Source organism: Vulpes vulpes, chromosome 12 (assembly GCF_048418805.1).
Source record: "Vulpes vulpes isolate BD-2025 chromosome 12, VulVul3, whole genome shotgun sequence".
Lineage (NCBI taxonomy): Eukaryota > Metazoa > Chordata > Mammalia > Carnivora > Canidae > Vulpes > Vulpes vulpes.
Window position 1 is genome coordinate 149388262 of NC_132791.1, and position 18929 is coordinate 149407190.

At 37.8% G+C, this 18929-nt stretch overlaps 1 protein-coding gene across 14 annotated transcripts in view; it reads right to left on the reverse strand.

The window, feature by feature from the left end:
• PATJ (PATJ crumbs cell polarity complex component) overlaps window positions 1-18929 on the reverse strand; it is a 358484-nt gene that overhangs the window by 98740 nt on the left and 240815 nt on the right. For all 14 annotated transcript variants that reach the window (XR_011995974.1, XM_072730762.1, XM_072730764.1 and 11 more), the window contains exon 30: window positions 4531-4603. Coding sequence is in view for 13 of the 14 variants with exons in the window: in XM_072730762.1 (XP_072586863.1) it covers window positions 4531-4603 (73 nt within the window). In the remaining variant the exon portion in view is untranslated. The remainder of the gene's footprint in view (window positions 1-4530; window positions 4604-18929) is intronic.

The window sequence follows — 18929 nt, forward strand, 5'->3', positions numbered from 1 at the left end:
TATGTATGTATATAGCTACATGGATTATAAAATACTTTAACCTACATTTAGTGCTTGATCCTCATAACTACCTGCTGACACACACAGGGGAGGTTATGAATGTGGCTTCACAGAAAAAGCAAGACTCTGAGAGGGCAACTACCTTGACAAGGTCATATGCCCAACAGGTAACTGGTTGAGCTAAAACGAGAACCCACATCTTTAGACTTCTTGTTCATTGTCCTATTTCCTTGTTCACTCTGCTAGCACATGACTGCATGAAGTGATTTTGACCTCTGCCATATTCTTGGTATCTAAAATGGTACCCAACATATAATAAGGGCTCAATAGATATCTGTTCAATAAGGGAATGAATATGACATCCCATTAGTATATAATAATAGTGCTATTCAATGTGCTGAACTATCATCAGGCCCAAATTAATAATGACAGGGCTGTATTTCATCTACTTGGTTATGATTTAAATGGGCGAGTGCTTTCAGCAATATGTCTGATATGAGTTATGCTTAAGTACTTACTAGAAACAAGTGAGGAAGGAAAAGGCCTAGTGAGAGGGTCACACAGGTCAGTGGGAAGGGATAAGGAAATGGACAGGAGACTACAGCATACCTATAGACTTCACATACCACCCATAGGAGAGGTATCACTCATCATTCGGTGGCAGTGGTTGGAGGCCAAAAATCCAGAGAAAAACTAAAAACCCTCTTTGTAAGATAATTCGATTGGTATACTCAATTGTAATATGATAAAAATTTTATTTTTTACTGATGACTGAATGACTAGAACCCATTTCTGTAGTTAGCAATTAAAAAAATGAAAACAATAGATAATGTATAATATACTTAAAAGTTTGAGTTAAATATACTTAAATATTTGAAGAAATAAACAGTTTACATTTCTTGAACATTTACTTTGTGCCATGAGCTGTACTAAATGCTTTATATATATATTACTTCATTCACTCTTTACAAGTCCACGAATGTCTGGTGGTAACAATCCTAGGTGCAGATGAAGCAGCTCTGAGCATATGGACATACTATTTAGCCTCTCTAGACCCCTTCTGTAATGTGGAAATAATAATACTGTCTTTCGAAGGCTTGGATGTAAGTGGGACATGAGAACACATTTTGAAGGCCTATAAGACAGTGTTTGACATAGTAGACACTTGCAAAATTCAATCACTCCCTTAAAATTCAGTTCCAAGGGGCTATTTTGTTGGGAATATTCATAACTAACAATATTATAGAAAAAAATTATTCTAGGGGCACCTGGGTGGCTCAGTGGTTGAGTGTCTGCCTTTGGCTCAGGTTGTGATCCCAGGGTCCTGGGATCGAATCCCGCATTGGGCTCCTCACAGGAAATCTGCTTCTCCCTCTGCCTATGTCTCTGCCTCTCTCTCTGTGTGTCTCTCATGAATAAATAAAATCTTTTAAAACACTATTCTAAAATGATTCCTCTTATCCTCCCCCTACTCCCTCCAAAAGATTTATTATTTTTTTATTTTTTAAAGATTTTATTTATTTATTCATAGAGATGCAGAGAGAGAGAGAGAGAGAGAGAGAGAGAGAGAGGCAGAGACACAGGCAGAGGGAGAAGCAGGCTCCATGCAGAGAGCCCGACGTGGGACTCAATCCCGGGTCTCCAGGATCACGCCCTGGGCTGCAGGCTGCACCAAACCGCTGTGCCACCAGGGCTGCCCCCTCCAAAAGATTTATACAACATTCTATAAAGACAAAAAAATTAAGAGTTAAGTAGTAGTGCTTACTGAGTAGCTACCATGTGTCAGGCACAAGATTTAATCTTAACAACTCTATGAAGCAAAACTATTGTTACCTCCCTACAGATAAGTAAAGTCATGATAGAAGAGGTAATGTATTATTCAGGGTCATGTGTCTAGAATATAGCTATATGAGGTTTTGAACTGAAGCTGTATGGCTCTGGGATCCCTTCCTTTCTACCACCCTGTCTACCCTAGTTCTTTTTTCTTTTTTTTTTAAGATTTTATTTATTTATTCATGAGAGACACAGAGAGAGGAAAAGGCAGAGACACAGGCAGGGGGAGAAACAGGCTCCATGCAGGGAGCCTGATGTGGGACTCGATCCCAGGTCTCCAGGATCAGGCCCTGGGCTGAAGTGGCGCTAAACTGCTAAGCCATCAGGGCTGCCCTACCCTAGTTCTTAATTAGAATGAAAATGCCCAGGGCTGGCAAGCTGTGGCTAAATGGCTATTGGTGGGGCATCAACACCTATCACTACAATCTTTTCAGATAGAAAATAGTTAATATAAGTGAAAATTTTAAAAGTGTATAGTTTATGACTCTGCAATTGTACATTGGGGGAAATCTTTGCTAGAAATAAAAACACTAGCACCTAATAATTCTCTCATACACACTCATAATCTTTATTTTGGTATTCTTTTACTGGCAAAACATTTGGAAAATCACTTGAATATTTGTCAGTTGGAAAAAAAAAGTATGAGTGTATTAAAATATGGACATTACACTAAACAAAAAAAAGCAAAATTTAAAAAAATGATTAGAATCTATTCGAGAAGGATGTAGAATATACATCTCAAACTTATCTAAAATAAACCTAATTTCTGCTTCCTTGTTGAAGAAAACTCTTCAATAGACTATAATAAATGGTACCACTATCCACCTAATTGCTCAAGTCAAAATTCTAGATTTATTCATGATTCTATTTCTTCTCAGCTCCCACATTTAATCAGTTAAGTCTGGTTCAACATCCAAAACATCAAGAAAAAATATACTTTTCTTTTCCTCCAACACCCAACCACAATCTTCATCTAAGTGCAAATGGGTCTCACGTGGGTCTCAGCCTTCTAGTGTATTACTTTTACCTTCCCATAGTCCATTCTCTACCTAGGAGACTGTACATCAAGTCATCTCATTCCTCTTTACAAGCCCTCTGCTGGCTTTGAGTGCCCATAGGCTAAAACTCAAGCTTCTTACTCTGACTCACAAAGCTCCCACCCCATACCACTCTCCAGGCTCCCAATATGCCTCTAGCCATATCCCTCAACCTCCCCAGCATTTTGTCACTTGAGTTATTTCTGTCCCCTCTGCAAAGAAAACTCTTCCCCCTTTATTTTTGTATCTGGCTCCTTCTGACCATTTTGATCTTGTGTGCATTTCACCTGTCCAAGAGGACTTCCCTAAAACCAACTGAAGCAGTCACAAGCTACATTCCCTATTTTAATTCTCCACAAGGCACTGACCACTACTGGTAATTCTCTTGGTGTATTTATTTATTTGTTAATTTCCTTATTAGAATGTACCCTGAACCACAGCAAGGAGTCTTCTGTTTTATTCACACCTATGTCTCTAATACCCAAGACTGCCTGATGCATAATGTGCACTCAATGAATGCTTGTTGAATGGAAAGCATGTGTATTACACAATTGAGTTTTTATGAAAGGAGACATTATTCATATATAGTGGTTTATTTTTGTGGTAGAAGCAAAGGAAAAAGTATGGAAAGATACTAAACAGTAAATATTAACTTCCTCAGGTAGGTGAGGAAAGGAAAGTTAACTTTTTCTTCTGATAACTCTGCATGGTTTGATTAGTTACAATATGTATGTATTTCTTTTTGGAATTAAAAACATAACTCAATAAATAAAAAATGTAAAGAGAATGTAATATTCCCTCAGCTGAGGAGACACTTGATTATATAGTTAGCTATCTATATGTAGGACTGTCTAAAAGAAGATCAGTCTGACAGCAATCTTATACTAGTAATTTCTCCATTAATAGATTAAAGTAATTATTTAAAGATATTTGTGATCATAGGTATTAAAGTGTTGTGTGAAGCCATAAAGAAAGAGATACCGATGGTTACCAGAGGGGAATAGGATGGGGAGATGGATTAAATAGGCGGTGAGATTAAGGAGCACACTTGTTCTGATGAGCACCAGGTGATGTAATGAAGTGTTCAATCACTATATTATACACCTGAAACTATTATTACACCGTAAGTTAACTGGAATTTAAACAAAGACTCAAATAAATTAAAAAAAAAAAAAGATAATCTTTTCTAATACATTCTGAAATGTCCAATTAGGACAGATTATAGATCCAGAAGAAACTTTAAGGAACTCCAAGGAAGGCAATATTCATATGCTAAGTTTTAATGTTTTGTTTGACATTATTTTATATTATGTTTTTTTTTGTTTGTTTGTTTTAAGAAAGGGAGCAGAGAGAGAGGGATGGGGGAAGGTACAGAGAGGGAGAAAGACAATCTTAAGGAGCCTGAAGCAGGGTACAATCCCATAACCCTGAGATCATGAACTGAGCTGAAATCAAGAGTTGGACCTTAACTGAGGCACTCAGGTGCCTCTATATTACTTTTAATTCTACCTCAAATACTTTCTAATTAGGGAAATTCCCTATTTAACAAATTATATGAATTTGGAATACCAGATACTGAAAATCAAAAATGCTAGATGTGGAAAAAATAATCATGACAAATCCATCTAAGTCACTACATGCTAATTAGGAGCCATCTGACCTCAAGAGAAGACGGGGAACTTGATGGTACTGGAAAGGGAGCAACAGCCATCTGATTGACTGCATCTTCATTTCTGTGGATACAAAAATAGGCAGAATCAGTACACAGCAAATGCAAAGTTTCTGGCTCAAATTAAAACCATTCCCTCTATTGAAAACGTACGCAAAGCACCTTAGAATAAAAATATGTGCAAATATATACTGGTTTAAACCTGCAGCACTATTAAGCACAAAACGGATGCATTACCGCAGGGACACTAGAATATGGTTACCAGCGACAGAGAATGATGATGCTAGGGGTTAGCTAGATCCTTCTTAGTATGTCAGGTGCAGCAGAGGATCATTTTGGAAAGACATCAACCCTTTCACCACTGTGGAGTATAAATTTTTAAAATGGCCGTATTTAACCTCTAGACCCATTAATGTCCAGAGCATTTTGTTCTTTGAACTGGAAAGGTTCCTGACCTCCTCACTTGGCTTCTTTGTTCTGCCAAATGAAGGATGATGGCATGTGTACAACAGGCCCTACACAGGTGCATAATGTGGGAGTGATGGATGGGGAGACTGGAGATTCACACAGTGCTTTGTGGGTTAATTCCACTCCTCCTCATCCTAATGGAAGCAGAGATGGTAGGAGCTAAGACATCATCACTAGGGTCACAGGCACAGAACAACTCCTAGAATACCAGTTCTAGTTATTTGAACTTATTTCCACAACGTTACCAGCAAATGATAAGCAGTGGTTCTGTGGGAGATCTAACCTTTACTATTCATTCATGACACAAAACCAATATAATTATCTCAAGATTCATGTGACATATGACTTTAGGTTTCACAATATAAACCAAAGAAGATCATAAAATGCTTCTTCCTGGTGTGCAAAGATCTAATGAAGATTGCTCACAGATCTCTCTCCATATGACCAGTATAGCCATTACCTGACTTGAGAGGGCACTCAAAATCCAAGTCCATCTTATTTTTTACTTGTCATCAATTGGAAAAAGATCCATTAGTCCATGTCATTCCTGCTTTAGTGCTTTAATCCTATCACTGCTTTTACCTGAAATGCATTTATTAAATTTATAATCGACCCATCCTTCTCCTCCAGTGTGAGTTTAATAGCCTCCATAGGTGAATTATTCCCTTAAATCAGAAGACCACCTATATATTGATGTCTTCCAGATTCACATAGTTAGCCCAGGTATTTTTCTGAGCTTAATATCTGATATCTAACTCCTATTTTATATCTCCACTGGATGTCTTACAAGTATCTCAAATAAAAGAGATATTCCCACTTGAGAGTGGGATATTTCTTATTCCCACTTTGTCACCAGAGGGTTTTATGATCAATCCTTCTCACTTGAGTAAATGTCAACAGTGTACACCCAGTTATTCAACCAGGAACCAGGTAGTCATTCTTGAAACCTCTAACCCTTCAACTGTATATCTAATCAAGAAGTCTTGTTAATTCTACCTTCAAAATGTATCTTGGGTCTTTCTACTTATTTCCATCCTATCTTAGGGCAAGCTATGATCTATCTATCTATCTTTCTTTTCTTTTCTTTTCTTTTCTTTTCTTTTCTTTTTTCTTTTCTTTCTTTCTTAGTAGGCTTCATGCCCCCAGTGTGAAGCCAAATGTGAGTCTTGAACTCATGACCCTGAGATTAAGACCTGAGCTGAGACCAAGAGCTAGACATTCAACCAACTGAGCCACCCACGTGTCTCTATCATTTCTCACCAGAGTTAACATAAGAGCATCCTATATGGTTTCCCTACTTATATTCTTTATCCATTCTCCAATCAAGTCTTCACCCAGCAGTTATTATGGTTCTAATACATAAATCTGATTATCTTTCTATCCCCTGCTTAAAGTTCTTCTATGGCTTCTTGTTATACTTAGCATCAAGTCCACAAGTGTCAGGGAGGCTAAAACCTTGAGCAATCAAACCCAGCCCCCAGCTCTGGCTTCCTCTTGTTCTCTCTTCTGTTTCATTTTGCTCCAGGTCCAGCTATAGAAGATTTCTTCCCATTTCTCAGCTGGGCCAAGCTCCATCCCATCTCAGGGCACTCTTCTAGCCTTATCCTCTTCTGCTCTGTATCCCTGTTATCCAAATCCTTTGTCTGATTTATATTCTTATTTCTTCATAAATGTCATTTCCTGAAACAAGCCTTCCAAGAATTCCATTATATGCATACAGCACCCTACACAAAGACTATAGTTCTGTGTCTTTCATAATTTAACATAACTGATCTGTATGAACGTGTGCTTCTAATCTGCCTTGCCCTAGATGGCAAACACTCCAAGACAGGAATCATGTCCTTCCTACTCTCTTACATTACCTAGGGCAAACAGTGCTGGCAAACAGTCTGTACTTAACATAGTTGTTAAATGAACTGAGGGGATCTCTGGGTGGCTCAGCGGTTGAGCACCTGCCTTCAGCCCAGGACCTGATCCTGGAGACCAGGGATCAAGTCCTGCATCAGGCTCCCTGCATGGGGCCTGCTTCTCCCTCTGCCTGTGTCTCTGCCTCTCTCTCTCCATCTCTCATAAATAAATAAATAAAAATAAATAAATAAATATCTTAAAAAAATAAATGAACCGAACTGTGATAATTCTAGGCTGACGTAAACTCTTTGTGGAATGAGGCAGGGTATAAGTAAAGAGATGAAGTCTAGGTACCATTTTTTATTCTAACCTTCTAAGGTTGTTGGATTATCTACCATGTGAGCCAAACCAAAGCAAAAGGGTAAAGAACTAAAACCATAAAGTAACACAGTATGAAGAATATATCTGTTTTTTTCCAACAGTTTTGCAGATGCCTTGAGCAGGTACTATTACATCAAGAGATGGCTATTGTTTTTCAGGGAGTACAATCCATTCCTTGGCAGTTTGCTCAAACACAGAAGTAATCAGTTACCTTTGGATAAGTAATAGCATTTTCAAAGTGGTGATTCCCTTTCTCATTCATTTTCTTCCACTGAATAACACAATAGGACTCAGCTCTAGCTTAGACCTAAGAGCCAACAGGACTCGTCCGCTCCAGATTCAGAGCTCATGGAGCAGAGTATATTTGGTTGTAATTAAGTAGATGGTTTTTCATACCACTTTCAGAGGTTACTAGCATTAAAAATATGGCTGCACATAAATTCTTATTGAAAAGTCATGATTACTTGGACCAAGTTACTTCAAATCAGCCAAGTTATCCCTTCATAACTTAATGGTTTTCTCCAAATTAGTATGACTTTAATGGCCTTTAAATTCCATATTAATTTTTTTAAACCTCACAGAATAGAGAACCTACAATTACTCTCAACGGAGAGAAGGAAGATGCTTTAAGAAGTTATATTTCATAATCCTTTATAATCCACTTACTAGGGAGTGTTCACACACCTCCACATCAAGCAAAGACCTGACAATTTTAAAGAGAAATGAATAGGAAGAGGGAAGCCAAAGGACAGAAGGCATTTATACTTCAAATAAGCAGTTAATCTGAATGACTTCTGGGGACCCCCTCCCTGACCCATCCTCTCCTATGATTCTCATAAGGAATAAAATATTTGCTTTATAACTTTCCTTTCCAATATAATTAATGTAAGTCTCTTAGGCCCAGGCCCCCCATACAGGGCACAATCAGAAATTGTAATTGCTTGTTGGTATTTTTATAATTATCTTTAACAGCTGTTGAGAGGGATATTGGAGTGCCACCATGGGTAAGAGTAAGACACAGTTTTCCAGAGGACAGAACCCTGCATGTATATGTCTGTATCATTGTATTTGCCACGCTCTGTTAAAGTTGCCTGTGTTGTTCTTTATCCCTCTCTAAGGGCAGGAATAAGATCTTATCTCTGCATCCCCACCCCCACCCCCCAGCTTGCAATTGGGTACCTGACAGACAGTAGGTATACTATAAACGTCTGTTGAATAAAAGTGACCTTAACAAGGCAGGAAAGGGCAGTGGTTTAGCGCCCTTGGTGGTTTAGCTGGTGGCTAAGTGGTTTAGCACCACCTTCAGCCGAGGGCCTGGTCCTGGAGACCAGGGATCAAGTCCCGCGTCGGGCTCCCTGCATGGGGAGCCTGCTTCTCCCTCTGCCTGTGTCTCTGCCTCTCTCTCTCTCTCTCTCTCTCTCTGTGTCTATCATGAATAAGTGAATAAAAAAAAAAAAAAAAAACAAGGCAGGAAAAAGATATGGAAGCAGAACTTTCAAAACTATGCCCTGAGTTTTCAAGCTGCTTCAATGAGTTACTGACAGTATACTGAGTCTAACCAAGGGCTATCAGTATTGCCACCTTAACGGACATTTCTTGGGGTGTCGGCCCAGCTCACAGATATTCCCTGAAAAGGCCAGAGTAGCAATATCTACTATCAATTTATAACAATGACAGTTTGCCTTAACCTCAGTGGATGTAGGGAGCAAACATCTGTCTCAGTTTGGGCCAGCCAGATTCTTTCCCAGGGACTCAAAATTTAGAACAGATCTAGAGATCTAGATAATACCAATGGAAATGCTTAAGGCTACAGAGGGGGTTCAGAAGTCCCTTCTGTTATATCTCTGGAGTCATCCTGGTTCCTTTGCTTCTGTCTTAGCTGTATGGCTCCTTCTTAAGAGTCCCTGAGACATCTCTGTAGTCTTATAATGCATTCTCCTTTTAATTTAAACTGGGTTAGCACTTAACTTAAATTGGTTGAAATTCAACTGATTGAAAATATAACTCTTATTTTGTTTTGAATATATACATTAGTTTATTTAACAAATATTTATACTACAGGTACAAAGATGAATAAGACATCATTCCTGCCTTTTTTTTTTTTTCCATTCCTGCCTTTGATGATATGAGAAATCAATGAGGACTATAGCTAAATAAGTAAACAGATTGGGACACCTGGGTGGCTCAGTGGTTGAGCCTCTGCCTTTGGCTCGAGGGATGATCCTGCCATCTCGAGATTGAGTATGGCATTGGACTCCCTGCATGGCGTCTGCTTCTCTCTCTCTTCTGTTTCTGTGTCTCTCATGAATAAATAAATAACATCTTTTAAAAAATAAGTACACAGATAATTACAATAATGAAATCACTACACTCTCAATTTAGTTTTTCCCCAAAACGATGCTAGGAACACCCCAGTTCATTCTCTTGTTTGTAGAATATACACGTATATTTTATTGTACATTCTAGATCTTGATTTCAATTTTATTTTGTTATAAATACACTCACTGGTACTTAGTGCCAGGTAGAAATCTAAGGCGGCTCTCAAGATTCTTGCCCCCTGGTTTACATACAGAATAGGATCAATTTCACTTCCATGATTAGGTTATATTATACAGCACAGCTGACTGTAAGGCAAAGATTATCAGTTGGGCCTGACCTAATCACATGGGCCCTTTAAATCTGAAGATTTCACTTCTCAGAGCTTCGGTGCCCTGATGTCCTCAGTTAGTAGGGTGTCTTACATGAATCCTAAGGAATGCATGGAGGTCAGAGACAGGAAGTCAGGGGTTAGCACCACTGCTGGTTTGAGGATTATGGATGTCATATAACAATGAACATGAATGGCCTGTAGGAGCTGAGAGAGTAGTCCTCATTTGAGAATCAGCAAGCAACTAAAAAATATCACCTAGGATAAACCTGAAAACTAATTTTTTTTTTTCCAAGTCTCCAGACTAGAACTCAGCCTGGCCAACACCTTGATTTCTGCCTTGTGATACACTGAGCAGAGAATCCAGCTACATTGTACCAACTGTGAGCTAATAAATGGGTGTTGTTGTAAGCCATTAAATTGGTGGTAATTTGTTACACAGCAACAGAGAATGCACAACAAAACTCTTTGATTTGGAAAATATGGTCACCAGAAACATAACATTTGAGTTCTTACCATGTACCACAGTTCTAAATGCTTTTCATAGATTAACTCATTTCATTCTCATAACAATGCTATGTGGTAATTACAATTATTTTCTTCATTTTAAATAGAAGGTAAATAAACTGACCAAACTCACAAAGCTAATGAATAGTAGAGCTGAGATTCAAACTCGGCAGTCTGGTTTTAAAAGCTACTCTTTTAACTACTATCCTACAGTGTTTCTCATTTTAGCAGCCTGTCCCAGAGCCATATGTATCTTCTCTTATATACTCAAACCTAGTTATTCCCAGACCCACCACGGGGAAAAGTTAGACTGGGTCACAATTTGTTCTTAAAGCTATTTCACAATTTTCCATAGGGTAAAAAGCATGAAAGATTCTGCATTTGTACACTCTATCAACTTTTTTTTTTTTTAAATTTTATTTATTCATTCATCAGAGACACACAGAGGAAGAGAGGTGGAGACACAGGCAGAGGGAGAAACAGGCTCCATGCAGGGAGCCGGACGCAGGACTTGATCCCAGGTCTCCAGGATCAGGCCCTGGGCTGAAGGTGGCGCTAAACCGCTGAGCCACCCGGGCCGCCCCTCTATCAACTTTTTATATTTAAGTTCCAAGTGTCATATCATCATTACCTAGTCCTTGTATAGATATAATGACTATAAAATGCTTTAAAATACTCATCATGTTTGATAGTGTGGGTAGCATGGTAAAAAATACAATGGAGTGTAACTCCCTCAGTACTCTCTGTGATAGTAATTAGAGCTGTTCATAAATTCTCTGGCTTATACTTTTCTTCCCTTTATTTTTTTTTAAAGATTTTATTTATTTATGTGAGAGAGCACAAGCAGGGGGAGTGCCAGAGGGTGAGGGAGAAGTAGGCCCCTGCTGATCAGGGAGCCAGATGCAGGCTTCCATCCCACGACCCTGAGATCATGACCTGAACTGAAGGCAGATGCTTAACCAACTGAGCCACTCAGGCAGCCCCTTTTCTTCTCCCTTAAAGTTGAGTTATTATTTGAAACAAATACCAAGTAATCATAAAAATACATGTTGATACCTTGCCTTGGGTACCTAATGACCATAGTGAACAGCAAGGCCCCCTTTGCTGAACACTGATGGACATGTAACATGATAAAGCAATAAACCTTTGTTGTTTCAAGCCACTGAGATGTGGCTGCAAGTTCACTGAACCATAACCGAGTTTATCCTGACTTATACATGTCCTATACAAGTTGATTCTACAATTATTTTTAAAAGTCATGCTTCTACTGGAAACACCCCAAATGTCCACATACAGGAGAATGGACTAACAAATGATGGTATGTTCATAGATTGGAATATTTCTCAGTAATTGAAGAAACAAATTATTGATATACTAACCACATGAATAAATCTTGAAAAAAATTATGTAAAGTGAAAGAAACCAGACACAAAAGAATTAATCCTGTTTGATTCTATTTACATGAAGTTCAAGAACAGTTTAATCTGTGATGACAGAAATCAGTAAGTGTTGTCTCTGGGGCCCAGAGGGATTGATGAGAAAGGAGCATCAGGAAGGTTTCTAGATGAATGATTGTTCTATATTTACGTTTTGGTTGATGGTTACCCAGGTATATGTTTTGTATTCTCAAAACAACCAACTGAACAATTTGAGTCTATTGGACTGAGTGTAAATAATGTAAAAAATTAATTGTTACATGCAGTGTAAGAAGACTATGCTATTCTGGAAAGAAACCTAGAATGAGGCTGATCTAGGCAAAGGTACAGAGGTACAGATTCTATTATTAAGATGTAAGTAGGATACCAAACAACTTTTTAAAATCTTGGTTTCTTAATCTATAAAATTGGGATACTGTCTCCTAACAGAATTGTTGTGAGATAAGATAAATGACAAAGCACTAAAGCACAATAACAATTATTAACATTCATTGTTTTCTGGTTTCATGAATGTTCAGTCTCAAATGCTTAAATTTCCAGTGGCCAAAAGTGCTCAGTTACCATTAATTCATTCAGCTTGACCCGTATATCCAAAGAAATCACTGAGTCTGATGGTTTCATTTTAGACTTCATTCTTCTCGTTTTCTCTAGTCCCATAGCCTCTATCCTAATTCATGGACTTTTCATGTTGTCTTTTCTATGGCAAGAGTAACCTTTTTGGTTTCCTTGTTCTGCTTCCTCTATGTCTCAATCGATCCAAATCACTCCTTTCTCAATTATGAAAAACACTCCTTTTAAACAAGCCTTGAAAATACAATCTGAATAACTCAACATCACAGAGTTCCCTCTAGAGGTGCTCGTTTTGCCTGATGTATAATAATTTATTTGTATGTCTTAGAAGTTCTTAAAGAACTTATTATTTAACTCTATGATATTATTAGCATCTGACATACAGAAGGTACTTGATAAATGCTTGAATTAAATTTGTTCACGCAGTTTGAACTCAATTCTTTCCTATGTAAAACTACCCAGGTAACATTAAATAGCTTTTGCTGTACTCACTTCTCCAACAGTAATCTTTCCCTCCTCTGAATTTCAAAACTATTTAATTCTTTTCTCAGTAACTTCATTCTATTCTTGCAAGAATACTTCACTGCAATCTTAGAAGCACATACATGTCATATACAGGGCTTTGTTGATAAAACCTTATAGATGTATTGCCTATCAAAGTTGTAACCATAATTCAAAGTGTAAATCTCTCATGATTTCATTAACATGTTACTTGAAGCATTTATCCAACAACCACTGACTACTTCCTTAGGATAAATATGAGATACTGTCTCCAATACAACCTTTAAAAGAACATGACAAATTATGGTCAAAGGAAAGATTCGTGGGCAACGTTAAGAACACACTTATCAAAAAAAAAAAAAAAAAAGAACACATCCTTTAGGAAAGCACGATGAGTTCATGACAACAATTTATAAATAAGGAAAAGAAAACCTGATGTAATGGGTGGTATGTGTATGTAGAATGCTTTAACTTTTCATTTATTACAGTCAGAGATCTCTCCAAATAGTATTTCTACATCTTTTTTAAGTGAGTGTGTTCCATCTAAAATCCATATGGCATCTCAAAGAATCTTGAACAGCCAAAACAATCTTGAGAAAGAAAAACAAAGTTGAAGGTCTCACCCTTCCTGATTTCAAAACTCACTACAAAGCTATAGTAATGAAAACAGTGTGGTACCAGCATAATCAGAGACATATAGACTAATGAAATAAAAGAGAGAGCCCTGAAATAAACTCTCACATATTTGGTAGAGTGATTTTCAGCAAGGATGCCAGGACCATTCAATGGGAGGAAAAGCTAATTTTTTAAAAACAAATGGTTCTAGGAAAACTGAATATCTAAATACAAAAAAAATATAGTTGGATCTTTCCCTTATATCACATTCAAAATTAACTCAAAATGGGTCAAATCCCTCAATATAAGAGCTAAGACTGTAACACTCTTAGAGTAAATCATAGAGGAAAAGCTCTATACCATTCAATTTGGTGATGATTTCCTGAATATGACACCAAAAGCACAAGTAACAACAATAACAAATAAACTGTACTATATCAAAATGAAAAACTTCTGTGCATCAAAGGACATAATCGACACAGTGAAGAGGCAACCTAATATTTGCAAATTGTAGATCTGATAAGGGTTTAATATCCAGAATATATAAAGAATTCCAACAACAACCAACCTCATTAAAAAACAGGCAAAAACATTGAAAATAAATTTCTTAAAGAATACATACAAATGGCCAATAAACACATGAAAATATGCCCAACATCACTAATCAGCAGAGAAATGCAAATTAAAACCACAATGAGATACCATCTCACATCCAATAGGATGGCTACTGTCAAAAACCTGAAAACAACAAGTGTTGGTGAGGTTGTGAAGAAATTGGAAGCCTTCTCCACTGCTGGTAGGATGTCCTATGGTATGGCTGCTATGGAAAACAGTATGAAGGCTCCTCAGAAAATTAAAAATAGAATTATTATATGATTTAGCAATTCTACTTTTAGGTATATATCCAAAAAAACCCAAGAGCAGAGTCTTGAAGTCATTTATACTCTCATGTTCATAGTAGCACTCTTTACAATAATCAAAAGGTAGTAGCAACCCAAGTGTCCCCTGACAGGTGAATGGATAAATACATGTGGTATATACAAACAATGGAATATTATTCACCATTAAAAAGGAAATTCTGTCATGCTACAATGTGCATGAGCCTGGAAACATGGTGAGTGAAATAAGCCAGCAACAGAAGGACAAATGCTATATAATTCCATTTTTATGAGGTACCTAGTATAGTTAAACAGAAACAGAAAGTAGATGATAGTTGCCAGGGGCTGGGGAAAGAGGGAGAGAGAATGGGGATTGATTGATTGATTGATTGATTTTTAACCAGGTACAGATTTTTAATTTTACAAGATATAAAGAGCTCTAGAGATGGATAGCAGCAACGGTCGTACAAGAGCATGAATATACTTAACTGCCACTGAAGTGCATACTTAATAGTGAAGATGGTAGATTTTATGTTATATAAATTTCACAATTTTAAAAAATTAAGTGAGACCAAAAAGAAAGTGCAAGTGTGATGAGAATATATTTGAATTAGACTATCACTTAAATATCATTATTGTCTTCTGGACTACTGTTGTCCTGCCACTTGGAAATTCACTTTCACTAAACCCACAGTATCTTATTTTATGCCAACAAAGCAGCACTATATCAAAAACAGAAGTTATGTGCCTGAATTCAGCCTGGATAGCTGAGTAGGTAGATTTCATTTTGTTTTGAAAACCGTTCTAAAGTAATTACAACTGCAATCTAGTGCCTAACACGTTGTTTAAATACACATACACACACAATGAATAAATGAGGCACACATGAACCCAGCTAAAGGGTCCTAGATATTATTTTCTGATTGTACTAAATATAGTGATGTGAGACACTTGAGGACAGAAAAAATAAACTCTATATTTGTTATATTAATTGAGACACGACATTGAATTAACATTTGGCCAGGAAAGCTTGATGTAAATGAACCAGAAGTCACACACAAAACAAAGTGCACCATTATTTCAGTGGGAGCAAAACTCCTTTCTGAAAAGACTCTAGGAGATATTTCTAACTCTACGAACAGAGTGAATAGTTCTTAATTTCCAATTGGAAGGAACCACCAAAATAGCAATATGCTGAATTTGAAATAAATGACCAAAGACAACAGAATTATGGACTTTATTTTCTTGACATTCCAAACAATGCCAATCACTAATGAGGGCTGCTGGGAGTAACTCAGCATCCAGACCCACATTTCACAAAGGTGGCCCTGGGCAAGTTCTAAATAATTGTTGCTAGTTGTGCAGAGGAAAAGGTGGCTCATAAAATATTTGTCAATGCAGGGTGGTAGAAGTGGGGAGCTCAGGACTGGATGGATGGGATAACTTAGCCTAGTAAGTTTCTCACAGAGGTTATTTCTGAAAGATAATGTAGTAGATACCTTCAGCAATTCCCCTCTTTATCCTGGCTGGCAAAACTTTAATGTTCAAATACCTAGCCCTCACCATAAGGTCATGTTCTGGGGAAAAGTGATTTCCCCCCCAATCCCAGGGATAAATCTGGGATAAATCCTCTCTGATTCCCCTGAGATAATCTTGGCAATCTCATTTAAAGAGCCAGTGAATAGGGTGGCAATGGAAATGTGTCATACTGGAGACCCTCAGTAGAGACTTGCTCAGGGGTCTTGGTTTTGACCAATACAGACCAACATAGAGTTTTGTTAAAGAAGTCTGAAGGACAAAAACTTCTCAGAATCAAGTCTAAAAGCCTATCAGGTCACAAGAAAATATGCAGAAGGAACGAAATATCTCACTCTGGTTGCTCAGAATTTGTCCAGATAGCTTACTTTTATCACCCTTCCCATTCATTAGGATCCTTTGGCATTGTCAGCAAGCAAGAGAAATAAATTTGAACCAATTGACACAAAAGGGAATTTATTAATGGGATACTGGGATCTCACAAAGCATATACAGGCTACATGATTGGACTTGGAATGTACAGGAACTAAGAGACCTCCGGAGGACAAGGAAGCAGGAAAACAGAATGATATCATATGAGGAACCTCCCATTAAGGCCCTGTGGTTTCATGAATAAACACCATTCATATAAAATCACTCACATTATTTGCCTCCTATTCTAAGCTAAGGTATCATATTGCCAAAGCTTAGGTCATATGACCAACCCCTGGCCACATATCAGCAGTGAAAGATCTGGTTCCTTCAGCTTCCACAGGGGGAGAGATGCATCTAGATGTACTGCTTTTACTGTTCCACCATACATACGTTGTCTGTGTGTGTATGTGCATGTCTCAAGAAGAAGGTTTCCTTAAGGGTAAAGACATTCTATGAGGATAGGAGTATAAATACTGACCAGCTAACAACACAGAACAACAACAACAAAAAACAAAAAAAGAAAACTGTCCACTTCATCTCTGTAACTAGACACAATTAGGTGTTTCTGAGTGCTACAAGAAATCAAACAAATAAGGTCATAATCCCCCACAAGCTGGCAGTATGTTAAGGAAAGGGGGTAGCAAAGAAGGAATTACCAATTCTGTCCATGAAATAAAAATGATTTTCAAAGATATTTTATAGGTCAAAGCAACACTTTACCTAATACACTGAAAGTACTTGATTCATGAATGATATCGCAAACTTTTGGGTAACTTCAGATTGACTAGTTACAACTATCCCCCAAAAGGGGAAAACTAGTGGCTTCTGTGGCTATTCAAAAGAATATGCCATTGGCTTTCAAGAGGAGTCCAGAAATGTATGACCCAGTGGAGTCGTAACTGGATTAAATGTACACTTCCCAAGGTTACCACAGTAGGCCAATGCAAACAATGCTTCTTATTTGGATGCATATATTCCAATGTCTTCCCAAAAGATCACAACACTTCAATCCCATTCTGGTCTTGAAATAAAAGCCTTATAAATTCTACTTACAAAAATAAAATATACAATTAAAATTACTCTTTAATATGGTTAGTATAGGAAACAAGTACTGAAGAAATTAAACAAGAATCAACATTTCAGAGCACCGGGGAGACTCCTAAGAGTCTACCATACAGTCCAACTAAACAAACAAACAAAAAAAAAAACAGAAGAGCCCTAAATTGAAGAGTGTCTCTAACTTTCTTTCTCCCACAATTCCTAGTAAGAACTCAAGCCAAGTGACAAGTCTGTTCCTCAAATCTTGTCATATATCCTATGGACGATATTTTACTTGTGTACTTGAAAAGGGCTGGGCAGCCCGGGTGGCGCACCGGTTTAGCGCTGCCTTCAGCCCAGGGCCTGATCCTGGAGACCCAGGATCGAGTCCCGCATTGGGCTCCCCGCATGGAGCCTGCTTCTCCCTCTGCCTGTGTCTCTGCCTCTCTCTCTCTTTCTCTGTGTGTCTCATGAATAAATAAATAAAATCTTTAAAAAAACCAAACAAACCACAAAGTGGAACTTAAAAAAAAAAAAAGAAAAAGAAAAGGGGCACTGCCTTCTTTAATGGTCCATGAGAGTCAGAGGAATGCTTCCTCACATATTTCTAAGTGGCCTATGTACCCAGCTGTACTCATCCAAAAATAGTGTCCTAAAGAAGGACTGCTTTTCTCCTAGAAGTAAATGTTCAGGGATACTGGGTATAATATCCAATTCCAGAAACTTTTGGGTTTCTGTATCTACTACAAAATACCTTCTCAAAGACTCCAGAAATGAGGTTAATTGTTCTTCTATGAGTGTTGAAGTATCATAGCACCTTTATCTCTGGATGATGTACCATCCACCTCCCTACTCTCCACCTCTTCCTCTTCCAAGGTAGAGCTTGTGTTCTTTCTATCACCGATTCCACAGCACTGGCACAAGTAGGCACTCAGCAAACACTTGCAGAATAGATACGTGAATAGTTCTTTATGGAAGTAAAACTCATGCTTATTCCTACCATCTTTTTCCCTGTTATTTAGATAAGAATCGAGAGCACAATAAAGATTTTAAACAGAGGCATTCAATTTGCTTCTTCAGATGGACTTGTCCCACAGATGACTCTGACATTTCCTTTAATTTCAGGTCAATATCATCTTTTAGGGATATGGCCAGAGGATAATGTGCCACACTCTATTTTTAATTACAAAACAAGACATCTGTTCAATCGATCCTGTATGGTGGCTCCCCCGGTGAGTCCACTTTGACTCAGTAGGGCTTGACAGCCAGCACTAAATCTTTCCATGGGGTTCAGTTTCACTTGGCCTCCTCGAGCCCCAGGAGTTTTTATACAGTACACATTTTCTACATGTAATTAAGTAATGGAGAGTGAGTTGTTATACATGACATTTAATTTTCGATAGTGGGGGGAAGGTATGACAAGAGCTGCAGGCAAGACCATTAATCTCCTTGGATTCTTGCACTGCCAAATACAGCAATTTCTTCTTTCTTGTATTAATATAGCTCTCCTTCTGGACTTAAATTGTAGCGCTTGTGTAGAGAGGATAATGT